This window comes from Rhinopithecus roxellana, chromosome 19 (assembly GCF_007565055.1).
Source record: "Rhinopithecus roxellana isolate Shanxi Qingling chromosome 19, ASM756505v1, whole genome shotgun sequence".
NCBI classification, from domain to species: domain Eukaryota; kingdom Metazoa; phylum Chordata; class Mammalia; order Primates; family Cercopithecidae; genus Rhinopithecus; species Rhinopithecus roxellana.
Genome location: NC_044567.1, coordinates 61,988,094 through 62,015,315, shown reverse-complemented (window position 1 = coordinate 62,015,315; position 27,222 = coordinate 61,988,094). Strand labels below are relative to the sequence as shown.

Here is a 27,222-nt window from a genome sequence, read left to right as displayed (position 1 = left end):
GCCTCAGGGAGAGGCCCTCCTTCTTGGGGTAGAATTCTCAGCCCTTGGTAGGTTTTACCTCTGCCCAGTCTCTGGCACACAGTAGATACTCAATAAATACTTATTGAAGGAATTCTGCCCAGAGATGATTGCTATTCTTGCCTAGGAGCAGGTGAGATCAAAGTTTCCTATGAGGAACACTCATTGATACCTTTTTTTTGGGGGGGGGTTAGGGTGGGGAAATAAGGTCTGTCACCCAGGCTGGAGTGCAGTGGTGTGATCACAGCTCACTGCAACCTTGAACTTCTTGGCTCAAAGGATCCTCCCACCTCTGCCTCCTGAGTGGCTTGGACTACAGACCTGTGCCACCATGTCCAGCTAATTTTTAAATTTTTTGTAGAGATGGAGGTCTCCTTATGTGGCCTAGGGTGGCTTCTCAAGTGATTCTCCCATCTTGACCCTCCAAAGTGTTGGGATTACAGGCATGATCCACCATACTTGGCTTTTTTTTTTTTTCTTCCCCTTTTTTGTAGAGATGGGGTCTCTATGTTGCCCAGACTGGTCTTGAAGTCCTGGTCTCAAGAGATCTTCCTACTCTGGCCTCCCAAAGTGTTTTGTTTTTTTTTTTTTTGAGACAGAGTCTCATTCCATCATCCAGGCTGGAGTGCAGTGGCATGATCCCAGCTCCCCACAACCCCTGCCTGTCCGGTTCAAGCAATTTTCCTGCCTCAGCCTCCCAAGTAGCTGGTTTTACAGGCTCCTGCTACCATGCCTGGCTAATTTTTGTATTTTTAGTAGAGATGGGGTTTTGCCATGTTGGCCAGGCTGGTCTTGAACTCCTGACCTCTAGTGACCCACCCACCTTGGCCTCACAAAGTGCTGGGATTACAGGCATAAGCCACCATGCCTGGGCTTTTTTTTTTTTTTTTTTTTTTTTTTTTTTTTAAAGAGACAGGGTCTTGCTGTGTTGCCCAGGCTGGCCTCAAACTCCCAGGTTCAAGTGATCCTCCCACCTCAACCTCCCTAGTAGCTGGGATTACATGTGCACACTACCATCTCCAGCTGATATCTTTTTTCTTTAAATGTTTTCAGGAAGTGGGCTCATTACAGGATGCACACAAAACCTGGTGGATACTAGCACCAAAAGCACCTATCTACCAGCCCCACCTCCCCCCTTTTCCATTCAACTGAGATGGAGGAGACAGGATTTGGCAAAGTCCATGCAAGCACTCTCCCTTCAGAGCACGTGCTATTGATGGCTGCCAAGTGTAAGATTGGGTGGGGAGCCAGAAGGCAGTGGGGTCTTCTGGATGCTCACCGAGTCAGACTTTTCAACTGGAAGAGACTAGCTCATCCAGACAAACCTCCTACATTTTCTTTTTTAAAATTAAATTTTATTTTATTAAATTAAATTTCGCTCTAACAAAGTAACCTGCTACTTTTTCAAGGCTCAGAGGTGGTCAACAATTTGCCCAAAGTCACATGGCAGATAGTGGCGGAGTCCAAGGCACTCAGGTAGGGCTATTCCAACCCAGAGCCCTTTGCTTGGTCTGCAGTACTGCCTTTGGCCATAAGAGGCACTCATGGCTGGTCCTGGAGGAGGCAGGACATCCCCAAAGATGCTTATTGACGCCAGCCTGGACATGGCAGGTGGGAAGACTGGCACCCGTTCATGAAAATAAAATCTCCTGATAAGGTTTTCTTGCCAGAGCCTGGTTGAGCCTGAATCAACAAACAACATCCTGAACCTGAGCACCCCTTGCTGAGCTGGCAGGAAAGGAAGGGTGAGGGAAAACGTACTCCAGCCCTGTTTTTTCAGCTTCATTAGTTCACAGAGTTTATGACCTGCTGCAGGGAACATTTTTGTGTATAATTCAAACACATTCTGTTTTCTCATTCCCTTGGTACCCTGCTGGGACAAGAACGGGCTGATGACAGCCAGCCCCTGGGTGGTGACTTCAGTGAAAGGCACCAGTAAAATGTGTGTGGGGGGAGCTCAGACCTCCAGGTCACAGGCATAGGTGTACAGGCAGCAGGGGTGAGTCCAGCCTGCCACTTACCCCAGGGTTGACACCTCTAACACGGCAGGGAGAAGGGGCCTCCAGAGGACAGGAATGGGGAGTAAAAGAACTTCTCTTGCAAAAGCAGCCCCATTTTCACAGCAGTCTTCGGGCTGCCTGGCAAGCCTTCCTCTCTGTCAGTCAAATGTCTGGCTTCCCCCAGCCAGCACTAATCCTCCCTGCCAAGGAGACAGGGTGGGGAAAGGAAGGAGGAAGCCCCTAGATAGAGTGGGTCCTGCTGAGACTGCAGGGGCACCCTCAGACTTTAGTCTGGCTTCCCCCAGCCAGCACTAATCCTCCCTGCCAAGGAGACAGGGTGGGGAAAGGAAGGAGGAAGCCCCTAGATAGAGTGGGTCCTGCTGAGACTGCAGGGGCGCCCTCAGACTTTAGGATCCAAGCCAGGGTCCCCCCTCCTGTTCTCCACGCAGGTGCCAGGATGGGCGTGCCACTCAACCTTTAATCTGCCCCTATCCAGCCAGCCAGCTCCTCAGTCTGGACCTCTGCACTGCCTCTCACCATCGGTGCGAGGTCCAGTGACCTTCGTGGGGGCAGCTGCACCACCAGCCTTGGCTGCCCTACAGGTGAGGGCTGGGTCACTTGGGAAGAGCAGGGCAGGAGGAACCTGGAGGAAGGTGAGCTCTTCAGAACTGTCTGGAGGCCAGAAAAAGATAAAGAAATGATGGAGGTATCCAGGCTGTATGAGAAGGTCCAGTGCGTTCAGCTGTAGGAGCAGCAACACACAGCCAGCTGCGCTGAGCCGGCCGGGACAAACCTGAGCAGGGTTCAGACCCGGCTTCCTGGGCCCCGAGTACCCTGGGTGCCCAAGGAAAAAAGTTGGGAGGGCCCACTCCTGGATTCTGCTAGTTAGAAGAGGGTTCCTCTGGCCAGGCGCAGTGGCTCATGCCTGTAATCCCAGCACTTTGGGAGGCCAAGGTGGGCAGATCACCTGAGGTCGGGAGTTCAAGACCAGCCTGACCAACATGGAGAAATCCCGTCTCTACTAAAAGACAAAATTAGCCGGGAGTGGTGATGCATGCCTGTAATCCCAGCTACTTGGGGGGGCTGAGGCAGGAGAATCGCTTGAACTTGGGAGGCAGAGTTTGCGGTGAGCCGAGATGGTGCCACTGCACTCCAGCCTGGGTAACAAGAGCAAAACTCCGCCTCAAAAAAAAAACAAACAGTTTTTCAGGGCATCTTCAGAGGCCATCCTCCAAGGTCCCAGTTCCTGGCAGAGTCCCAGCTCGCAGAGCCTGGACAGCCCGGGCTTCCTGGGCTGCTCTTCACGCAAGCCCCTGGTGAAGGAGCTGAAGGTCCCCCTCCTGGGCTGGGCTGAGACGGTGTTCACTCAGTGACCCCAGGACTCAAGACACTGGTCACACAGGTGACCCCTGGGTCTTAGACGCTGGTTACATACATGATCACAGGGGACCGCTGCTTCCCAGGACCGTCTTTGGCTTCCAAGAAAATATCCTGCTCCAAGGTATCTGCCACGACAGCCTGCTGGCCCTGCTCCTTCTTCTGCAGAGCATAGAAGCTGCCACCCATGAAGAGGGCAGCTGAGATAAGGAAGAAGCTGGACATGAAGAAAACATAGCTGAAGTTGTTGGTGGCATCCAGGAGCAACCCTGGGGGACAGAGATCAAGTTAGGCCAGTGCTACCAGGCCTCCCCCCAACTAAACCCTGTGTTCCCTGACAGCAGGGATTTTATTTTTGTTTCTGCTGCACTAGGAATTGTGGCTGACACCCAGCAGACACTCAACAGATACTTGCTGAATGAGAGGAGGGGAAGAAACACAAAACCTCCTCCGGCCTGGGCAGGAAGAATCTTCAGGCTACAAGAGAACTTAAGGGCATGTGGTGGCAGGGAACTACTGGAGTCTGGGATATTTGCTCAGCCACCCTCCAGGTCTCACCTATGCCTCCTGAAGAGCTCTCCCCACTTGTTTGCTTAAAGAATTCCCTTGGGGCCTGACATGGTGGCTCATGCCTGTTATCCCAGCACTTTGGGAGGCTAAGGTGGGTAGATCACGAGGTCAGGAGTTCAAGTCCAGCCTGGCCTAGATGGTGAAACCCCGTTCCTACTAAAATTACAAAAACTAGCCAGGCACGGTGGCAGGCGCCTGTAATCCCAGCTTCTTGGGAGGCTGAGGCAGAAGAATCGCTTGAACCCGGACGGCAGCGTTTGCAGTGAACCAAGACTGTGCCACTGCACTCCAGCCAGGGCAAGAGAGTCAGACTCCATTAAAAAAAAAATTCCCGGGCCAGGCACGGTGGCTCAAGCCTGTAATCCCAGCACTTTGGGAGGCCGAGACAGGTGGATCACGAGGTCAGGAGATCGAGACCATCCTGGCTAATACGGTGAAACCCCGTCTCTACTAAAAAATACAAAAAGCTACCCGGGCGAGGTGGTGGGCGCCTGTAGTCCCAGCTACTCGGGAGGCTGAGGCAGGAGAATGGCGTGAACCCGGGAGGCAGAGCTTGCAGTGAGCTGAGATCCGGCCACTGCACTCCAGCCCGGGCGACAGAGCGAGACTCCACCTCAAAAAAAAAAAAAAATTCCCTTGGATGGGCACAGTGGATCACACCTGTTATCCCAGCACGTTGGGAGACTAAGGCAGGTGGATCACGAGGTCAGGAGTTCCACACCAGCCTGGCCAACATAGTGAAACCCTGTCTCCACTAAAAATACAAAAACTAAGGTAGGGAGCGGTGGCTCACACCTGTAATCCCAGCACTCTGGGAAGGCCGAGGCTGGCAGATTACGAGGTCAGGAGTTTGAGACCAGCCTGGCCAATACAGTGAAACCCCATCTCTACTAAAAATACAAAAATTAATCGGGTGTGGTGGCACGTGCTTGTAGTCCCAGGTACGCAGGAGGCTGAGGCAGAAGGATTGCTTGAACCCGGGAGGTGGAGGTTGCAGTGAGCTGAGATCGCTCCACTGCACTCCAGCCTGGTGACAGAGCGAGACTCTGCCTCAAAAAAAAAAAAAAAAAAAAAAAAAAATTCCCTTGGAAACTGGGACTTCCAATGCCACACTTGGACGGAGTCCCCACTGGGCTGAACTCAACCTCCTGGATCTACTCTAATAACCGCCGCCTTGTGTTGTCTGACTGCTCCCTAGTACCAAGGGCTTTACAAACCTGCCCTCATTTGCTCGGAATCTCACACTCTCAGCTGCCTCTCACGTGCACCTCTACTTACCTATTTGGTTTCCCTCGCGTCATACATCACCACTGTGGTTGAGGATGTGTCTCTTTGTTTTCACTCCTGACTCCTGCCCTAGAAGGTAATCCCCCAGAGGATGGTGACCTTTTTTTTTTTTGAGTTGGAGTTTCACTCTGTCGCCCAGGCTGGAGTGCAGTGGTGTGATCTTGGCTTACTGTAACCTCCACCTCCCGGGTTTAAACAATTCTCCTGCCTCAGCCTCCTAAGTAACTGGGATTATAGACGCATACCACCACGCCCAGCTAATTTTTGTATTTTTAGTAGAGATGGGGTTTCACCATGTTGGTCAGGCTGGGAATGGAGACCGGTTGATCCCCATGCACACCCAGAGGCTGGTAGAGTTGAATAAATGGTTAGGGCAGGTGTTCTCTTCTGCATTTTGCAGATGGCACTGTGGCTCAAAAAAGGAAAAAGACTTGCCCGGGTCCCACAGGCAGGAAGCAGGAGAACCAGGATGATGATCATTACAGGAAACTCTGCAGGATGCTGACTGCACACCACACTCTCTCCTAAGCTCTTTCCTTGGAGGTAGATTCTATTTATCCCCACTTTACTGATAGGAAAAAGGAGGTGGCCAGGCACGGTGGCTCAAGCCTGTAATCTCAGCACTTTGGGAGGCCGAGGGAGGCAGATCATTTGAGCCTAGGAGTTTGAGACCAGCCTGGGCAATATGGTGAAACCCCATCTCTATTAAAAAAAAAAAAAAAGGCCGGGTGCCGTGGCTCACGCCTGTAATCCCAGCACTTTGGGAGGCCGAGACGGGCGGGTCACGAGGTCAGGAGATCGAGACCATCCTGACTAACACGGTGAAACCCTGTCTCAACAAAAACACAAAAATTAGCCGGGCGCAGTGGCGGGTGCCTGTAGTCCCAGCTACACGGGAGGCTGAGGCAGGAGAATGGCGTGAACCCAGGAGGCGGAGCTTGCAGTGAGTGGAGATCGCGCCACCGCACTCCAGCCTGGGCGCCAGAGCGAGACTCCGTCTCAAAAAAAAAAAAAAAAAAATTAACTGGGTGTGGTGGCGTGTGCCTGCAGTCCCAGCTACCTGGGGGGCTGAGGTGGGAAGATCTCTTGAGTCTGGCAGGTTGAGGCTGCAGTGAGCTGTGATTGCACCACTGCACTCCAGCCTGGGTGACAGAGAGAGACCTTGTCTCAACAAAAAAGGAAAAAGGAGGTACAGGGAGGATGATGGAGGACTGAGGTCTGGTACACAAAACCCATGCTTTTTTTTTTTTCTTGAGATGGAGTCTCACTCTGTCACCCAGGCTGGAGTGCAGTGGCGTGATCTCAGCTCACTGCAAGCTCCGCCTCCCAGATTCAAACGATTCTCCTGTGTCAGCTTCCTGAGTAGCTGCGACTTACAGGCACGTGCCACCACACCCACCTAATTTTTTTGTATTTTTAGTAGAGATGGGATTTCACCATGTTAGCCAGGTTAGTCTCGATCTCCTGACCTCGTGATCTACCCACCTCAGCCCCCCAATGTGCTAGGATTACAGGCGTGAGCCACCGCATTCAGTCACAAACCCAGGCTTTTAACTGTTCATACTCTCAGTGCCAGGTGAGAAACCAGCTGTAGCACAAACCTCTGGAGATGCTGGACTGGGCCCAGATCTGTCTAAACTGTTCCCCTTGTACCACACTATTTGGCTACCCTCCCTCCCAGCTCCTCACCGGCCAGTGGTGGGGAGATGAGGAAAGCAAAGCCATCCAGGACAGTGAAGAGTCCCAGGGCTCTGGGGAACTGATCCATAGGGACGATGTCCATGAGAACCTGGAAGACGAGGGCGCCGATGCCGCTCATGGACACGCTGTACACTAGGCAGTAGCCCACGAGCACCCAGAAGTCGCCTGATGCCGCACACACCAGGTTAGTGAGCCCATTGAGCAGGAATGCCAGGCTGAACAGGTACTTGCGGTGGCTAGCAAAAGCTGGCCGTCCTGCCATCAGTCCGGCTAGGGGCCTCAGGAAGATGTTGCTGAAGCCAATGATGGAGATGAGGAGGGCTGCCTGCTGCTCGTCTACCCTGTGCCACATGGCATATGGCACCAGGAAGACTTGTGGCAGTGGGAAGCCCAGGAGGGACCACATCACACCCAGTACGTACACGCAGTAGCCTGTGTTGTGCCGCAGGATGTCAAAGGCCAGGTGGCGCTGGATGGTCCGGCCACATGCGGCCACGCAGCCAAGTGCAGGTGTCTCGGGAGGTGGTGGGGGATATTCTTTGGTCTCAGGGGCCACACTGGTGGCCACAGGCCTCATGATGGCCCCGCAGATGCAGCAGTGGAGAAAGACCCCGCCGAAGACAAGGAAGGTGCCCCTCCAGCCCAGGTCCTCCAGGAGGTAGCGGGAGAGCAGTGGCCAGAGTGTGATGCCCAGGGAGACGCCCATGGAGGCCAGCGCGTTGGCCAGCACCCGCCGGCGGACAAAATAGAAGCCCAGCACCGTGACACTTGACTGGAAGCTGAAGCACATGCCCAGGCCTATGGGGCAAGAGGGGATACCAGCCTGGAGGCACAGTGGAGCCTTCCACTTGCACCCAGGGGTGGGGTCAGGGGTCATCTCACACACCTGCCCTCTGGTTCTAGTCCATATCCAGCTCCAAGTCCCTGGGGACTGAAGATGGAATCAGCTGGCCTTGCCACCTCCCTGTAAGCACCGCACCCCAGATCGGCCCTCCCAAGGCTGCCAGGGCATCCCTATTCCCCTAGGTGTAGCACGGGAGTTATCTTTTAAAAACCCAAATTGGGCCGAGCATGGTGGCTAATGCCTGTAATCCCAGCATTTTGGCAGGCGAAGGTTGGTGGATCACTTGAGGTCAGGAGTTTGAGACCAGCCTGGCCAACATGGTGAAACCCCACCTCTACTAAAAATACAAAAAAATTAGCCAGGCCTAGTGACAGGTGCCTGTAGTCTGTAGTAGCTATTTAGGGGGCTGAGTCAGGAGAATCAGTTGAACCTGGGAAGTGGAGGTTGCAGTGAGCTAAGATTGTACCACTGTATTCCAGCCTGGGCAACAGAGTGAGACTGTCTCAAAAACAAACAAACCCCAAATTGGATTAAGTCTCTCTTGGCTTAACACCTTCCAAAGACTTCCCATCACACTTGACAAAAAAACCACAGTCTCCACAACGCCCTGGAAGGCTCTCTGTGGCCTAGCTCCGGCCCACCTCTCCGATGCCATCTCAGGCCGCTCCCTGTCACTCACTAGGATCAAGTCACAGGAGCTTCTTTCTCTGCCTCTGAACATGAAGCTGCCCCTAGGGACCTCAGGTCATTTGTAGCTGCTGTTCCTTCTGCTTGGAATCTGCTTCCTCCACTCTCAGTTCAGACACCATCTCTCCAGAGGGGCCTTCCCAGCTCCCCACCCACTCAGTGACTGCACCTGCACACCTGAGCATGCTGGACAGAAAGCTGTCAATCATGTGTGATCATGGCCTCAGGCTGCCTGTGACGCCACTACAGCTCCCTCAATCGTGCCCTGCCTGCCCTGCTAGGTGACTATTGGGTCTCTTCCTCTGTGAACCCCAACACCTCCTCCCCATCCTCATGCTTAGCTGCCCACATGCCTGCCCGCTGGTGACAATGGCTTGCCCATTCCCCCAGTGGCTGTCCCTCCCTTCTGCCCTGCATCCTTTCCACTCGGAGGCACCCCTCTAGCAAGTCCCCTCTCTCCTGAGTCATCCTTTTTCTCTTCTTTCCTAGATCATTCTCCTTAGTTATTTCTCCCATTAAAAAAAAAAAAACTCTCTTGATGTCATAACCACTTCCGGGTATAGTCTGTTCCTCCAGTCCCCTTAGAACAAAATGCTGTGGAAGGGCTGGGTGTGGTGGGCTCACACCTGTAATCCCAGCACTTTGTTTTTTGTGTTTTTGAGATGGGGTCTTGCTCCGTTGCCCAGGCCAGAGTATAGTGGTGCGATCTTGGCTCACTGCAACCTCCATTTCCCGGGTTCAAGTGAGTCTCCTGCCTCAGCCTCGAGTAGCTGGGACTACAAGAGCCTGCCACCAAGCCTGGCTAATTTTTGTATTTTTTTTTTTTTTAGTAGAGACAGGGTTTCACCACATTGGCTGGGCTGGTCTCGAACCCCTGACCTCACGTGATCTGCCCGCCTCAGCCGCCCAAAGTGCTGGGATAACAGGCGTGAGCCACCGCGCCCAGCCAGCAGTTCCAGAAGATTGAGAGGCCTGCCTGCCCTGTCCGCTTGTGCCTGCACTTTCTTTTTTTTTTTTGGAGTGCAGTGGCCGGCTCTCAGCTCACTGCAAGCTCCACCTCCCGGGTTCACGCCATTCTCCTGTCTCAGCCTCCCGAGTAGCTGGGACTACAGGCGCCCGCCTCGTCGCCCGGCTAGTTTTTTGTATTTTTTAGTAGAGGCGGGGTTTCACCGTGTTCGCCAGGATGGTCTCGATCTCCTGACCTCGTGATCCGCCCGTCTCAGCCTCCCAAAGTGCTGGGATTACAGGCTTGAGCCACCGCGCCCGGCCTGTGCCTGGCACTTTCTAGCAGGTGCCTATAAATTCTGGAGCTGAAGTGATAGTCACCTGTGATGAATCCTGCTGTGAAGTAGAGCTGGCTGAGGTTGCGAGAGAAGGAGCTGGCCACCATGCCCAGGCTGGCCAACACACCTCCCAGCATCGTGGTCACTCGGCAGCCAAAGCGTCCCACCAGGATGCTGCACAGGGGCCCTGTGGGAGAAGACAGCCTGAAGGTAGCAGCTGAATGAGGAGGTGGCGGGAGAGGAAGAGAGTGGTTGGGGGAGGGCAGTGCCAGCAGGAACTAGTCAGGTGGTTTCAAGGGCAGAAGCAGGCCTGGATTCTGATATACCCACCTGCCACGGACTTGCCACGTGGCCCGAGCGAGGCCTGATCCCTCTCCGTGCCTCAGTTTTTTCCCCTACAAAGGATTCAGACTGGGCGATGTTTGACCCTGATGAGGATTCCCAGAAAGGTGGAGCAAGACCCTGCACTGCACCAACCTGAGGCTGCTCATTCTGTCTGGGTGAAACAAGATTGGTTCATGAGTTCACCACCTCCCCGACTTCGCTGGGGGTCTGTTGGTAGGAGTCAGGGCAGTGTTCCAGGACATCTAGACCACAGTGTGCACCTTCAGATCCTGTTTTACCTGCCCCACCCCCACCGCCAACATCCTCAGGAAGACTGGCTAGATCCCTCCCACCCTCCCACCACCTTCCCAGCCCTACAGCTGAGGGGAGCCCTGGGCCCCGCTGTGCCTCCTTGCACTGGCCTCTAGAGTATTCTGCAGAAAATCAGGCAGGGTAGGTTCTCCCCTCCCGCACCAGCTCCAGTACCACCAAAGTCTGCACTACTAGGATCAAGCCACAGGAGCTTCTTTCTGTGCCTCTGAACATGAAGTTACCCCTAGGTTTGGTTCAATATGGACAGGGCCCTGTTCCTTGCCTGGCTCCCAGCTGCTTTCTCACCAATCCACACCCCCAAAAAATAGAAAAGAACTGCAGACTGCTCCTTGGCATCTCACAGGGACCCCATTCACCCAAGGACATGGGGAGCTTCTCTAACTCACTCTCTGAGAGTGCAATGCGACTAAAGGGACGGGGAAGTGTGTGTGTACGAGGTGATTGTGTGTGTCTGTGGTGGAGGGGGGATGTGTGGTGTGAGCCACTTTGAGTATGAAAGTGACAGAGTAGGCCAGGTGCAGTGGCTCATGCGTGTAATCCCAGTACTTTGGGAGGCCAAGGTGGGTGGATCACTTGAGGTCAGGAGTTCGAGACCAGCCTGGCCAACATGGTGAAACCCCATCTCTACTAAAAATCTAAAAAGTAGCCAGGCGTGGTGGTGTGTGCCTGTAATCCCAGCTACTTGGGAGGCTGAGTCAGGAGAACTACTTGAACCCGGGAGGCGGAACCCAGTGCACTCCAGCCTGGGTGACAGAGTGAAACTACATCTCAAAAAAAAAAAAAAAAGTGATGGAGTGACCAGGTACGGTGGCTCACACCTGTAATCCAGCACTCTGGGAGGCTGAGGCAGATGGATCGCCTGAGGTCAGGAGTTCAAGACCAGCCTGGCTAACATGGTGAAACCCCATCTCTACTAAAAATACAAAAATTAGCCAGGTGTGGTGGCGGGTGCCTGTAATCCCAGCTACTAGGGAGGCTGAAGCAGGAGAATCGCTTGAACCTGGGAGGTGGAGGTTGCAGTGAGCAGAGATCGCGCCGCTGCATTCCAACCTGGGTGACAGAGGGAGACTCCTCTGGGAAAAAAAAAAAAAAAAAGTGACACAGTAAGTGAGCAGCCCATCCTCAGACATAAGCAGAGGCTGGTGGCCTGGCATCTCTGCCACTGTAGAGGGGCAGGTGGCTCTGGAAAGGACTGACCCACAGATCTTCCCCATGCCAGAGACTCTGGCCTGATTTAGGGAAGGTGACATTGGGGAAAGCCCTGAGTCATAGGGTTGGGGGTGGGGACGGGGCTGCAGGCCAGCTGCATAGGTGAGGGTGGTGTGGCTGGGCAGGAGGCAGGGTGTTTCCTCTGTAGGGTGCTCCTTCTGCCGTGAACTCACTCTTCAGCCTTGAGCAGGTCTTGTATTTTGTGCCTGCTTGCTTTCCTTACCTCTAAAAGGAGTACGTAGGGGCAGGGACACTTGAAAGGATCAGTGAAAGTATCCATGATTCATCGTGTTTAAAAATTTCTACAGTACTGTGGTCAGGTGCCATGGCTCATGTCTGTAATCCTAGCACTTTGAGAGGCTCAGGCAGGTAGATCACTTGAGCCCATGAGTTTGAGACCAGCCTGAACAACATAGTGAGACCCCATCTCTACAAAAAGTAAAAAAAATTAGCTGGGTATGGGCTGGGCGCGGTGGCTCACACCTGTAATCCCAGCCCTTTGGGAGGCCAAGGCTGGCGGATCATAAAGTCAGGAGATGGAGACCATCCTGGCTAACACGGTGAAACCCTGTCTCTACTAAAAATACAAAAAATTAGCCAGGCGTGGTGGCGGGCGCCTGTAGTCCCAGCTACTCATGAGGCTGAGGCAGGAGAATTGCTTGAACCGGGGAGGCGGAGGTTGCAGTGAGCCGAGATTGCACCACTGCACTCCAGCCTGGGCAACAGAGCGAGACTCCATCTCAAAAAAAAATTAGCTGGGTATGGTGGTGCACACCTGTGGTCCCAGCTACTCGGGAGGCTGAGGTGGGAGGATCGCTTGAGCTTGAAAGGGTCAAGGCTGCAGTGAGCTGTGATCACGTCACTGCGCCCCAGCCCGGGTGACAGAATGAGACTCTGTCTCAAAAATCAGCAAATAAATAAACATAAATAAAAGAAAATGTCTACAGTACTCTGAATGAGCATGGGCTCATGCACGTGTATGTGTATATGAGAGAGACGGCCAGCCAGGAATCCCATGCTGATGGAGTTGCTGAGATGCCTGCTGTGAGTGGTGAGCTCCGAGTCGTCTGGGGAGTAGGTTCCCCACCGGATGCCTGGTTCCTAGCCCCTGGCCCAGGCACCCTGCTCTGCCTGTGTGAGAAGAAGCCCTCCGGGATTCCCAATCCCTGCCCCAACCCTGCAGGCAAGAGGCCATGCGGCAGATTCAGAGTTCACCCGGGAGGGTCGCGCTCTCTCCCAACCCAACCTCCCTCCCAGTTTGAGGGCAGGACCTGGAATAATAAGCAGGCTGCTGGTGGCAAGTGGAGGGAGTAACCGGGAGGTAGCCGGGGAGATGGGCAGCTGCGGGCAGCAGACACACGCCTGCAGAGGCCTGTGGGCCATCAGCTTGGGCTCCGGGCCCGTCCGAGGCTGGGGTCTATGCAGTCTCCCTGGAGAGCTCCCAAGGAGCCCAGAGAACCCTCCCTCTGCCCTGTTCCCAACGCTGGGGTCAGGGTGAGGCAGTCACCCTGGGAAAGTCAGCCAGGAACAGGGGCCTCTGAGGCCTATGGTGACAGAGCCAGGAGAAGGGGCAGGCAGGGGCTGCCTTCCTCCCTCACCCCCACTTAGCAACCTCTTCTCTGCAGGGAGTCCCGGGAGAGCTGGGGCTCCTGGCCTTGTCCCCATCTTGTTCCCGGTGTCTTTTTTTTTTTTTTTTTTGAGACAGTTGCTCTTATGGCCCAGGCTGGAGTACAATGGCACCATCTCGGCTCACCGCAACCTCTGCCTCCTGGGTTCAAGCGATTCTCCTGCCTCAGCCTCCCGAGTAGCTGGGATTACAGGCATTCACTACCTCGCCCGGCTACTTTTGTATTTTTAGTAGAGACATGGTTTCTCCATGTTGGTCAGGCTGGTCTCAAACTCCTGACCTCAGGTGATCCGCCCACCTCGGCCTCCCAAAGTGCTGGGATTACAGGCGTGAGCCACCACGACCGGCCATTCCTGGTGTCTTCCTTACGTCCCCTTTCCTATCCTGAAGCCACTCCCTGCCCCAGTGAGGGTCTCCAAAATATTAATAATTCACAGCCGCATACATTTCCCAGCTCCCAGCAGCTCCAGGGAAGACAGTGGTCTTCCTTGCTATTCCATGTGGGAGCTGGGCGGGATGCCAGGCATTACCCTCAGATTGCAGAGGAAGCAACCGAGGTTCAGAGAGACTGGCCAGCTGGAAAGCAGGAGAGTCTTGGTGGGCTGGCCCCAGCGCTCTTCCCAGCCCGGCACTGTGTGCCCCAGCACACCTACACCTGTGTCTGAATGGATCCCACAGGAAGGACACAAGGCTCCACCTGGCTTTGCAACCCAGGCACCTCCCCACTCTCTCCCCAGCTCCAGCCCAGTCCAGCTGGATTCCAGCCAGGGGCCCCTGGTGAAATCCGGTGAAACCTTAGGAATTTACCCAGGAGGCAAAGCCTGTGGCCTCAGAGAGAGGGAACCAGAAGGCCAGAGAGGGAACCAGAGGGGGAACCAGAAGGGTTGTGGCTTCCCCGCAACCCCCAGGCCTTTCTCATCAGCCCCTCCCCAGGCTGCTCACCTGCCATGTGGAGCACAGCCATAAGGATGGAGGGGATCCAAGAGGTCTCGCTGTTGCTGGCCTGGAACTCCCATTGCAGTTCAGTGAAGAAAATGCCGATACACGTGGGGAAGCCCAGGGTGAGGCCCTGGGTCACCATAGTGGCCAGCAGCACCACCCAGGCCCAGCTGCCATCTGCATGCTCCAGGGCCTGGGGCATCCTCTGCTGCCGACGCTGCCACGGCCTCACTGCCACTGTGGCTGCTGCCTGGAGAGGTGAGAGAATGGAGCCTGGTGTTCAGTAGGCTGCCCGTCTTTTTTGGCCCACCTACCACCTTCTCTCGGCAGCTAAGCTGTCCCTTCCTCACACCCAAGTACCAGGTGTCACAGAGGGGCACCGCCCCTGGGAGGTGGCCAGAGGCCCACGCATTGGCCTTGGCATCTCCTTTCACCCACTTCCCAGAGCCAGCCTGGCAGGAGGTGGCAGGAAGGACAGGAAGGACAGGACAGGGCAGGGCAGGTGGCACCAGGCAATGGGGTGCAATTGTTTCTAACTTTTACATCACTTAGAAGTCAGCAGGGGGACCTCCTGGCCCACTCAGTCACTGCTTGTAGAATGCAGCAGACCTCTGGGGTCAGCGTGGTTCCAACGCCCCCAAATGCACACACGGATACATTTCAGACACTCCTGCCCAGAGTTCCTGCATAAGAACACAGACTTTCAGCGGCCGGGCGCGGTGGCTCAAGCCTGTAATCCCAGCACTTTGGGAGGCCGAGACGGGCGGATCACGAGGTCAGGAGATCAAGACCATCCTGGCTAACATGGTGAAACCCCGTCTCTACTAAAAATACAAAAAACTAGCCGGGCGACCTGGCGGGCGCCTGTAGTCCCAGCTACTCGGGAGGCTGAGGCAGGAGAATGGCGTGAACCCGGGAGGCGGAGCTTGCAGTGAGCTGAGATCCGGCCACTGCACTCCAGCCTGGGCGACAGAGCGAGACTCCGTCTCAAAAAAAAAAAAAAAAAAAAAAGAACACAGACTTTCACAATGCCTCCGAGGCAGCAAAGTTACTATTGGTGCTGTTGTGAAGGCCCGAGTGAGCAGGCTAGTGCTGGGCGCAGCCACGGAGCATACACAAAAGAGTTGAACAAGGACCCAACCAGCAGCTTTGGAGAAGGCATGGGCCTCATCAACCCCCACATCCCCACGCCTTTCCCATCAGCCCCTTTGCAATCCCCCTGCAATAATCTTTTCATACAGAGCTCAAGGCCAAGACTCAAGTTCCTCAATCACATGGAATAATACACACACACACACACACACCCAGTGGCACTTAGACACAGACACATACCCAGTCACACAAGGACACTCATAGCACACACTCACGCAGACAACACAGAAACATACAGACACGCACATACACACAGACACACACTCAGATAGTTACACACACAGAGATCCACCGACCCACACAAAGACCACACAGGCACACAAACTCATATAAAGACGCACACTTGGCCGGGCACTGTGGCTCACGCCTATAATCCCGGCACTCTGGGAGGCTGAGGCAGGCGGATCACGAGGTTAGAAGATTGAGACTATCCTGGCCAACATGGTGAAACCCCATCTCTATTAAAAATACAAAAATCCCAGCTACTTGGGAGGCTGAGGCAGGAGAATGGCTTGAACCCAGGAGATGGAGGTTGCAGTGAGCCGAGAATGCGCCACTGCAGTCCAGCCCAGTGACATAGTAAGACTCTGTCTCAAGAAAAAAAAAAAGACACACATTTACATAGACACGAAGAGACGCTGACAGATACATACTACACAGATCCGTAGACAGTCACACCAACACACAGAGATATACACCGTCACACACAATTCAAGCATACAAACTCACACACAGAGGCATACAAGCAGGTACATAAGACACACTAGCAGACACGCACACAGTTACACACAAACACAGAGAGACACACGCACACGTACATGCATGCAGACATGTCCAGAGTCACACATGCTACATAGACATACAGACACACACAGTCACACACTATGCAGACATGCACATGTGCCTGCGCGCACACATACACATCCACCTCACATCCTTGGCTCAGCAAGGTGCAGCCAGTCCTATCTTAGTTCAACACAACCCAGGTCACTCCCCTCGTCACAGAAGCTGCCATAACCAGGCCTCCAAAGTCCCAAGGTCTCCTCCCCAAGTTTGGACCCCTTTTTCAACCCCCTCCCATCCTGCCTCCTGCTCCCTGGCCCCCCAGACCCCTCAGACCTCACTGCCTGGGGGCTCTAGGCTGCAGCAGGCACTGCAAGGGAGCAGCCTCCACCTCAGCGAAGCCCACGCATCCTGGAGTTGCTGTTCCCACAGCCTCCCTCCCTTTCACCCCAGGTCCTGGGAAGCTCCGAAGAAACTCAGAAAACTACCAGAAATATGAAACCCCCTTTTCCTGCCAAGCTCAGCACCCCACTGCTTCCCTCCAGGCCTAGGAGTTTTAAAGCAGCACCTAAGTCGGCTCCACCCTGAACTGCCTCCTTCGAGGTCTCCAATCCTCCACCCTCCCAGAGGACCCTGGGAGCCCCATCAAGGTGACCTGTCCCATTCATCACAGTCCCAGGGTGTGAGGGTGTGTGACCCACATGCAGGGCAGAGCACTGCCTGCCCTCCTGCCCTCTGCATAGGACCTCTGGCTAGAGATCCTCCCAGCCCGGCCCTCCTCCTGGCCCAGTTCCAGGCCAGGCAATCTAGCAGATAAGGCTTCGCCAGCAAACTAGCCCTCGCCTCTTCCAGGATTTCTGTTCCCTCAGCAAACGAAAAGGCCACAGGTGCCACCTGATCCTCTGTGTTGCCCCAGTGTCAAGGTTCCAGCCCCACTCCATAACTCGCCCTTCCTCCTCGGCCCTTCCACTCTCCCACTTGACACTCTCACCTCTTCCTCCCGCAAAGGCAAAAGGCCACAGCCTTCCTGGCTTCCTCCTGCCTTTCCCTGTTCCCTGCCACCCAGCCCTGGCACTCCCAGGCCCCGAGGCCCTGGCGGCATTTGGGAGGCCTGGAGGCTGGACCCCAGACCCGCTCCCTCTCCCCACTGCCTGGCTCTGTCCCTTCTTGCTCTGCCGGGAAGAAGTCTATGGAGAAGTCTCTTTCTATGAGAAGAGCTCTTGTCAGCATCCACTTTTTGGGGCAGTGTTTTTGGGGACTTTGCCCAGGCTCCTGTCACCTTCACTGTGGATCCCACCTTCCCTCTGGAACCTTTCAGTGGAGCTGGCTGTTCCTGACCATTTCCTCTCTCCAGGCCCCAGGCCAATCCGAGCCCAGGAATCCTTACGTACCTTTGTACACTAGAAGCCCTGCTGCCAGGACGGGCGTGGTGGTTCACACCTGTAATCCCAGCACTTTGGGAGACTAAGGCAGGTGAATCACGAGGTCAGGAGTTTGAAACCAGCCTGGCCGACATAGTGAAACTCGTCTCTACTGAAAATACAATAATTAGCCGGGCATGGTGGGGCTCGCCTGTAGTCTCAGCTACTCGGGAGGTTGAAGCAGGAGAATCGCTTGAACCCAGGAGGTGGAGGTTGTGGTGAGCCGAGATCATGTCACTACACTCCAGCCTGGGCAACAGAGTGAGACTCTGTCTCCAAAAAAAAAAAAAGCCCTGCCGCCGAGGTCTGAGGACCCCCTTTCCCCGCCTCTCTCTGGGACCCCCGCTGCAGACGTGGCCTTCCATGTCTCCTCTCCCACTCCCAGCAAGTCCCAGGTCACATACACGGTGTGGATGCCCAATCGGCTGTGCAGCTTCCCCTCCCATCAAGCAGTTTCTCCAGTCAACTAATCTTTCAAAATTCAGCCCTGCCAGGCGCGGTAGCTCACACCTGTAATCCCAGCATTTTGGGAGGCCGAGGCAGGCAGATCACCTGAGGTGAGGAGTTCGAGACTAACCTGGCCAACATGGTGAAACCCTGTCTCTACTAAAAATAAAAAACTAGGCTGAGGCAGGAGAATCGCTTGAACCCGGGAGGCGGAGTTTGCAGTGAGCCGAGATCACGTCACTGCACTCCAGCCTGGGTGACAGTGAGACTCTATCTCAAAAAAAAAAAAAATTCAGCCCTTAGGCTGGTCCAAAGGTAGTGAGTTATTTCAGTTAATTGTTCACAGGCAGGTACAGATCAAACTCCTTGTTCTACTCTTTCCCTGCTTCTCACTACGGCTCCTGAGTAGTCTTAGAAGATTCAGCCCAGCCAGGTGCGGTGGCTCACGCCTGTAATCCTAGCACTTTGGGAGGCCGAGGCTGGCGGATCACGAGGTCAGGAGATCAAGACCATCCTGGCTAACACGGTGAAACCCCGTCTCCACTAAAAAATACACAAAAATTAGCCGGGCGTGGTGGCGGGCACCTGTAGTCCCAGCTACTTTGGAGGCTAAGGCAGGAGAATGGCATGAACCCATGAGGTGGAGCTTGACTCCATCTCAAAAAAAAAAAAAAAAAAAAAAAGAAGATTCAGCCCTAGCAGCATCCCTGAGAGCTACCCTGACTCCCACCCCAGGCTGGGCTATGCTTCCTTCCTGTTTTCTGCCTTTTCTTTTTTCCAAGATGGAGTCTCACTGTGTCTCCCAGGCTGGAGTGCAGTGGTGCAATCTCAGCTCACTGCAATCTCTGCCTCCCAGGTTCAAGCAATTCTCCTGCCTCAGCCTCCGAAGCAGCTGGGATTACAGGTGTACGCCACTATGCCCAGCTAATTTTTGTATTTTTAGTAGAGATAGGGTTTCACCATGTCAGCCAGGTGGTCTCGAACTCCTGACCTCAAGTGATCCGCCTGCCTCAGCCTCCCAAAGCGCTGGGATTACAGGCGTGAGACACTGTGCCCGGCCTGTTTTCTCACCTTAATAGTGGTCTTCACACCACATGGGAGTGGATCACCCCCTTGTCTATCATTACCTCCACCCTGCTACCCTCTTCCACACTATGAGCAAGAACCTGTTCATGAACCCGCACCCCGCCTCTGGCTGAGCACAAAAGAGGAGATGAACGTGACCCACCTGTGTTCCCCAGGGGGCAGGCAGGCCCAGGACCAAGGGCAATGCAGCTTCCAGGCAGGGAGGTCCATTCCAGACTCAAGCAGGGCAGAGAGGTGATGGGGCGAGGGCTCTGGCTTGGCCTCTGCCCCAGCAGGGAAGTGGTCTTTTCTTTGTACTGGGAACCATGAGTCATGGTCACTGCCTGGTGTGTGCTTTGCGCAATGAGGTAGACAGGGCAAGTTGTTTCGCTCTCACTTGCTGGGACTAGGGGTGAGGTTGGGCTCCAGGGGCTGCCTCAAGGACCCCTAGGCCCAAAGAGACCAGCCTCATAGCCCAGTGCCATGAAGTTGGATGTGTGGGCAGAGAGAAGTTTAGATGATATTTCTGGTCTTTCTCCCATCTCACACAAGACCAGCCTATGTTTTCAGGGTGCCTCATCTGATAACAGGGGCCTCACTAGGCCCTGGGAATCCCTTCTCTGCCCCTGGACCTCGAAGGCCTGGTCACAGGGGAGAGCGGATGCTCTCATCCAGGAGTCTGGGGTTAGGGGCCTGGTGTCCAGAGCCCAGGGGGTTTCCTCTTCCTCTTCCCGGTGGGAGAGTCCCGGGCTGGAAATGAGGCAGGCCCTGGGGACCCCTCCCTCCCTCCCATATCAAGCAGGCTTCTGGGCTGATGCCCAGGACCCAGGCGGGCAGCAGAAGGGCTGCTGCCCAGCACAGAGCAGCAAGGGCAGGCTTGAGCTTGGGGCTGAGGAACTCTCAACCCTGGGGCTGGCCCAAGGAGGAGGGAGGCAGCCCCAGAGGTAGGGTGGCTGGGGCAAGTCACTCTCTCCCTTCCCCTTGTTCCCCCACATTCCCTGCAGACCAGCACGGGTTTGGGACAGGCAACTGGGACCTCAGGCCGTACCCTCGCCCTGCCCATCCCCGCAGTCCTGCCCCGGAATCTGGTTTCCATTCCGCTGTCCCTCCCTCCCCCGGGCAGAGCTCCTCCGAGTGGGGCTGCTGGGATCCCGGGCTGTGTCCGCCTTGGAATTTCGGGCCAGGAGTCCGAGCGCCCTCGGGTTTGGGGGTCATCACCCCAGGCCCCAGGGCAGCCCAGGACCAGGACAGGAAAACTTTTCTAGATCCTCCCGCTACTGGGCCCGCCCAGGAGGGAAGGGACTGGGGTCCCGGCAGGAGGTCTGCGACAGCACTAGCGGGGACTGGGCGAGGAGGGGACGCGTCCGAGGCAGTGGGGCTCGGGGAGCCCGCTCACCCGCTCGCACGGGCCTGGCGGAGAGGTGGCTCAGCTCCCCCGAGCGCGGCGTCCTGCGGCCCAGGCGGGTCGCGACGAGGACTGCGGGACGGGGTCAAGCGCCGCGGCCAGGCAGGGCGGGCCCAGGGCGGCGTGGGCGGGGACCCACCTTCCAGCCTCCCATGGATTCCGTCGGGTGGGGAAGGGGCCAGGCCTCGGGAAGGGCGGCGGGCGTGGCCGGGGACCGTCCAGCAGCCGGGCCGGGCTCCGGACGCAAGCGCCGCGGGATATCCACGTGTCGGAAATTTGCACAACCCGGATGCCTTCTTTCTAGCTTCTGGTTTTCCCCGCTCAGGGTCTAGGGCCCCGGGCGTGGGGCGGAGATAACATGCCATAAAGAGACCACACCTCCCAGGAAGTGGGGTGGGGAAGGCGCAGAGGCCGAGGTTGAGGATCCCTTCTTTCTATGCTTTCCCTGCCCAGGAGCGCTTCCAATGAAAGTCTCGAGCTTTGAGGGCTGCGCCTGCGGGTGGGAGTCCAGGCAGTCCCATGTAGGGGAGCAGGCAGACCCCTCAGCCCTGGGAGCAGGTGAGAGGACACCCACCACTTCTGCATGTGGCCCTCAGAACTGCAGGCCCTTTTCAGGTTTTACCCTCTTCCCCTACCTGGGCAGCCCTTGATGTGCATTAGTTAAAATGTACTCAGTTGGCCGGGATTCTAGCTCTGTCGCCCAGGCTGGAGTGCAGTGGCACAATCTCAGCTCACTGCAACCTCCACCTCCTGGGTTCAAGCAATCCTCCTGCCTCAGCCTCCTGAGTAGCTAGGATTGCAGGTGCACGCCACTGCACCCGGGTAATTTTTGTATTTTTAGTAGAGATGGGGTTTCACCATGTTGACCAGGCTGGTCTTGAACTCTTGGCCTCAGGTGATCCACTCCCCCCTTGGTCTCTCAAAGTGCTGGGATTACAGGCATGAGCACCGCACCCAGCCTTGTTGTTTATTTTTGATCTGTGGACGGTGGAATTTCACAGCATCTGACCTTTACCCTCCCTCTTCTCACTCCACATTGTGACTCCAACCTCATCCTGTGTACTCGCGACCCGGTGCCTTTTATGTCCAGTCCAGATATTCAACCTGGAACCTATCCTTGTGTGCCTCAAAGGACCTTAAAACCCAACACTGACCAGAACTCGCCGTTGACACTGTCCTCCGCCGCCCCTGCTAAACCTGGGATACCTTATGTGCTCCATACTTGAGCAAATTACAGCCCCACGTCTGCTTAGATGCCTGAGCCAAATCCCATGAGTCTCTTTGACTTTCATATCTTTCACAACCAATCCACAACCAAGTCCCACTCACTTTACCCCCTTACTGTTTCTCAAACCTGACCATTGACCCTCATCTCCATTCCCGCACCATCCCCTGCCACCTGTGGTCCAGCTCAGACCTCAGATTCCTTTTCAACACTGTAGGTGACTGATCTTGCCCTACTGCCAACTCTGCTTAAAACCCTGCAGCCCCTTGGCCAGGCGCAGTGGCTCATGCCTGTAATCCCAGCACTTTGGGAGGCTGAGGTGGGCAGAGCACCTGAGGTCAGAGGTTCGAGATCAGCCTGGCTAACATGGTGAAACCCGGTCTCTACCAAAAATACAAAAATTAGCTGGGTGTGGTGGCACATGCCTGTAATCCCAGCTACTCGGGAGGCTGAGGCAAGAGAATCGCTTTAACCCGGGAGGTGGAGGCTGTAGTGAGCTGAGATCATGCCATTGCACTCCAGCCTGGGTGACAAGAGCGAAACTTGGTATATATATATATATATATAAAAACCCGCCGGGCGCGGTGGCTCAAGCCTGTAATCCCAGCACTTTGGGAGGCCGAGACGGGCGGATCACAAGATCAGGAGACTGAGACCATCCTGGCTAACCCGGTGAAACCCCGTCTCTACTAAAAAATCCAAAAAACTAGCCGGGCGAGGTGGTGGGCGCCTGTAGTCCCAGCTACTCGGGAGGCTGAGGCAGGAGAATGGCGTGAACCCGAAAGGCGGAGCTTGCGGTGAGCTGAGATCCGGCCACTGCACTCCAGCCTGGGCGACAGAGCGAGACTCCGTCTCAAAAAAAAAAAAAAAACCCTCAGGCCTTGGAGATGAAGGTGAGCCCCTGAGGTGGCTACAGGGCCCTTCCAAGCCTGGCGGCCCTTACCCACCTTTCTGGTCTCAAATCATTCTCCATCACTGACTGACCTCAGGCACTGTAACTGCCCAATGGGTTCACTTTGCCCGCTGCCTAGACAGACCCGATTTATCAAAACACGGGCTATTGAAATAGAGAAAGACTAATTCACGCATATCTGGCTGCGTGGAAGACCAGAGTTTTACTACTCTTCAAATCAGCCTCCCATTTGGGGATCAAAGTTTTTTTTTTTTTTTTTTTTTTTTTTAAGAGGGAGTGCAGTGGCCAGATCTCAGCTCACTGCAAGCTCCGCCTCCTGGGTTCACGCCATTCTCCTGCCTCAGCCTCCGGAGTAGCTGAGACTACAGGCGCCAGCCACCTTGCCAGGCTAGTTTTTTTTTTTTTTTTTTTTTTTTTTTTTTTGAGACGGAGTCTTGCTCTGTCGCCCGGGCTGGAGTGCAGTGGCCGGATCTCAGCTCACTGAAAGCTCCGCCTCCCAGGTTTACGCCATTCTCCTGCCTCAGCCTCCCGAGTAGCTGGGACTACAGGCGCCCGCCACCTCACCCAGCTAGTTTTTTGTGTTTTTTAGTAGAGACGGGGTTTCACCGTGTTAGCCAGGATGGTCTCGATCTCCTGACCTCGTGATCCGCCCGTCTTGGCTCCTCAAAGTGCTGGGATTACAGGCTTGAGCCACCGCGCCCGGCCTTTTTTTTTTTTTTTTGTATTTTTTTTTTAGTAGAGACAGGGTTTCACCGTGTTAGCCAGGATGGTCTCAGTCTCCTGACCTTGTGATCTGCCCGTCTCAGCCTCCCAAAGTGCTGGGATTACAGGCTTGAGCCACCGTGCTCGACCTTGGATCAGAGTTTTTAAAGACAATTTGGCAGGTAGGGGCTGGGGAAGTGGGGAGTGCTGATTGGTCAGGTTGGAGACGGAATCATAAGGGGTTGAAGTGAGGTTTTCTTGCTGTCCGCTGTTCCTGGGTGGGATGGCAGAAGTGGTTGAGCCAGATTACCAGTCTGGGTGGTATCAGCTGATCCATGGAGTTCAGAGTCTACAAAATATCTCAAGCACTGGTCTTAGGTTTTGCAATTGTGATGTTATCCCCAGGAACAATCTGAGAAGTTTCAGACTCCTGCAGCCAGGGGCTACATGACCCCTAACTCGCAATTTCTTTCCTTCTGTTTTTTTTTTTTTTTTTTTTTTTTTTTTTTTTTTTTTTTGAGACAGAGTCTTACTCTGTCGCTCAGGCTGAGTGCAGTGGCACAATCTCAGCTCACTGCAGCCTTCGTTTCCCAGGTTCAAGTGATTCTCCTGCCTCAGCCTCCTGAGTAGTTGGGGCTACAGGTGTGTGCCACCACACCCAACTAATTTTTGTGTTTTTAGTAGAGACAAGGTTTCACCGTGCTGGCCAGGCTGATCTTGAATTCCTGACCTCAAGTGATCCACCCACCTCAGCCTCCCAAAGTGTGGGATTACTGGCGTGAGACACCACATCCAAACCAATTTTTTATTTTTTATTTTTTGAGATGGAGTCTTGCTCTGTCACCAGACTGGAGTGCAGTGGCACAATCTCAGTTCACTGCAACCTCCACCTCCAAGGTTGAAGCGATTCTCCTGCCTCAGCCTCCTGAGTAGCTGGGACTACAGGCGCGTGCCAGCATGCCCAGCTAATTTTTGTATTTTTAGTAGAGACAGGGTTTCACCATATTGGCCAGGATGGTCTCGATCTCTTGACCTCATGATCTGCCTGCCTTGGCCTCCCAGAGTGCTGGGATTACAGGTGTGAGCCACCGCACCAGGCACAATTTTCTTAACAGTATCTTTTGAAGAGCAAATGTTTTTAGTTTTGATGAAGTCCAGTTTATATATTTTTTTTCCTACAGTTTGTTCTTTTTGTGTCCTATCTTTGTTTACTTTAAGGTTGGAAAGATTTTTTTTTTTTTTGAGACGGAGTCTCGGTCAGTCACCCAAGCTGGAATGCAACAGCACGATCTCAGCTCACTGCAACCTCTGCCTCCCAGGTTCAAGCCATTCTCCTGCCTCAGCCTCCCAAGTAGCTGGAATTACAGGTGCCTGCCACCACGCCTGGCTAATTTTTGTATTTTTAGTAGAGACAGAGTTTCGCCATGTTGGTCAGTCTGGTCTCGAACTCTGGCCTCAAGTTATCTGCCTGCTTCGGCCTCCCAAAATGCTGAGACTGCAGGTGTGAGCCACCACACCCAGCCCTGAAAAGCCTTTATCTCAGTGTGTAGCTCAGTGTGGGCACCACTGTGACCGACCTTAGGGTCTGTTCCCCCAAACCCCTGAGCTGTGGAGGGGGCAGGGACTGGGTCTACGTTGCTCCCCACCGCACCCACCCTGCAGAGCCTTGTGCCTCGCCCACAGGAGCCACTCACGGGACACTTATGGAGCACTGAAACAAACCGGGCAGAAGTCGAACCATCTCCAGCTGTGTGGTTCACTGTGTGACACACAAAGTCAACCAGGCCTTTGACCCTCCAGACAGGAAACGTCAACGAGAAAGATGCAGCTTCCAGAAACACTTGGCAGGGACCCAAAAGCCTTTTAACCAGTGCCCCTGACACTGACTTCTGACACTTTGATTCTAATTTACTTTGGCAAGAGTGAGCAACTGGCTGCAGGAGTGTTATTTCACTTTTCATCACTTTTCATGCACTGTTGCTATACCTACACGTTACTAATAGGGGCGCTATCGCTGTTGGGGGCTGGACTCGAGAACTGCAGAACATTTGACATCCCTGACACCCCCTCCTTGTCTGTGACATCCCCTGCTAAGATGAGGTGACTGAGCCACTCACCTCCAGAATATTAGGGGATACCAAAAAGCTCAGTAATTAAGACAAAAAGTTAATGCAGGTCGGGCACGGTGGCTCAAGCCTGTAATCCCAGCACTTTGGGAGGCCGAGACGGGTGGATCACGAGGTCAGGAGATCGAGACCATCCTGGCCTACACGGTGAAACCCCGTCTGTACTAAAAAATACAAAAAAAACTAGCCGGGCAAGATGGCGGGCCCCTGTAGTCCCAGCTACTCAGGAGGCTGAGGCAGGAGAATGGCGTGAACCCGGGAGGCGGAGTTTGCAGTGAGCTGAGATGCGGTCACTGCACTCCAACCTGGGCGACAGAGCGAGACTCTATCTCAAAAAAAAAAAAAAAAAGTTAATGCAATAATATTTTATTTTATTTTTTATTTATTGATTTTTTGTTTTGTTTTTGTTTTTGTTTTGAGACGGAGTCTCACTCTGTCACCCAGGCTGGAGTGAAGTGGCCGGATCTCAGCTCACTGCAAGCTCCGCCTCCCGGGTTTACGCCATTCTCCTGCCTCAGCCTCCCGAGTAGCTGAGACTACAGGCGCCCGCCACCTCGCCCGGCTAGTTTTTTGTATTTTTTAGTAGAGACGGGGTTTCACCGTGTTAGCCAGGATGGTCTCGATCTCCTGACCTCATGATCCGCCCGTCTCGGCCTCCCAAAGTGCTGGGATTACAGGCTTCAGCCACTGCGCCCGGCCTTATTGATGTTTTTGCGACAGAGTTTTGCTCTGTCGCCCAGGCTGGAGTGAAGTGGCGTGATCTTGGCTCACTGCAACCTCTGCCTCCTGAGTTCAAGCGATTCTCCTGCCTCAACATCCCCAGTAGCTGGGATCACAGGCACGTGCCATCACATCTAGCTAATTTTCTTTCTTTCTTTTTTTTTTTTAGACAGAGTTTTGCTCCTGTTGCCCAGGCTGGAGTGCAGTGACGCGATCTTGGCTCACTGTAACCTCTGCTTCCCGGGTTCAAGTGATTCTCCTGTCTCAGCCTCCCTAAGTTTTGTATTTTTAGTAGAGACAGGGTTTCACCATGTTGGCCAGGCTGGTCTCAAACTCCTGACCTCAGGTGATCTGCCTGCCTCAGCCTCCCAAAGTGCTGGGATTACGGGCATGAACCACCACGCCTGGCCAATATTATTTATCTTGATCGCTAAGTTTTTGATGCCTTCCCTTAAATGTTGCACTCCAGGTGACTGTCTCACTTCCCTCACTCTGGTCACTGCCCCACTCACAACACCCTGTGTTTCCCAAGCCCCTGGTCATCTGAGAAGCCCTGGGAGTCATATAAGCCTCAGTCAATATGAATGGCATCCCTAGCCATGCCATTTTACACATCAGGAAACAGGCTGGGAGAGGCATGTGTCTCTCCCCTGACCCACCTGCCCAGGAGGGTCCTCAGGTTCAAAGAATCTCAGGCTACAGGGAGGTCAAAATGGACACAGAAGGAGACAGGCAGGTTCTTTGTCCTGCCTAGATGCAGTGGGTACATGGACTCAGCTTCAGAAGGGACGAAGGGGATGGCACCGGAGGGGAAGGAAGGAGAGAAGCAAGTATGCCTGGGCCATCCACACCCAGCTTGGCCCAACCCTCCAACCTCTGGAAGAGTTCCTTAGTTCTCGGGTCCACTACTATTAAGCATCTGCTCTGTGTCAGGCACATGGGAAGCATTAGAGTCATAGACATGACATACCCAGCTGGCCCCTGAGTCTGATGGTGAATTCACACATGAAACACGACGCAACATGGGTTGCAGGGGGCACATGTGCAAAGGGTATTATGGAGCA

At 54.4% G+C, this 27,222-nt stretch overlaps 1 protein-coding gene across 6 annotated transcripts; it reads right to left on the bottom strand.

Moving 5' to 3' along the window:
• Positions 1–1,356: 1,356 nt before the first annotated feature.
• Positions 1,357–20,785, bottom strand: SLC16A5 (solute carrier family 16 member 5). Of its 6 annotated transcripts, none has more exons than XM_030923774.1 (6): positions 20,464–20,785; positions 19,231–19,384; positions 14,203–14,449; positions 9,811–9,954; positions 6,942–7,751; positions 1,357–3,664 (listed from the first exon to the last, which is right to left on the bottom strand). In XM_030923774.1, exons 3-6 carry the CDS (start codon positions 14,399–14,401, stop codon positions 3,435–3,437), a joined length of 1,383 nt encoding a protein of 460 aa, XP_030779634.1. In that variant the 5' UTR covers positions 14,402–14,449; positions 19,231–19,384; positions 20,464–20,785; the 3' UTR covers positions 1,357–3,434. The 6 variants fall into 6 exon arrangements, with proteins under 6 accessions (XP_030779634.1, XP_030779635.1, XP_030779636.1 ...); XM_030923775.1 differs by having other exon boundaries at positions 20,612–20,785; XM_030923778.1 differs by lacking the exon at positions 19,231–19,384 and adding an exon at positions 5,244–5,321 and having other exon boundaries at positions 3,583–3,664; positions 20,612–20,785.
• Between the last annotated feature and the right edge of the window lie 6,437 nt (positions 20,786–27,222).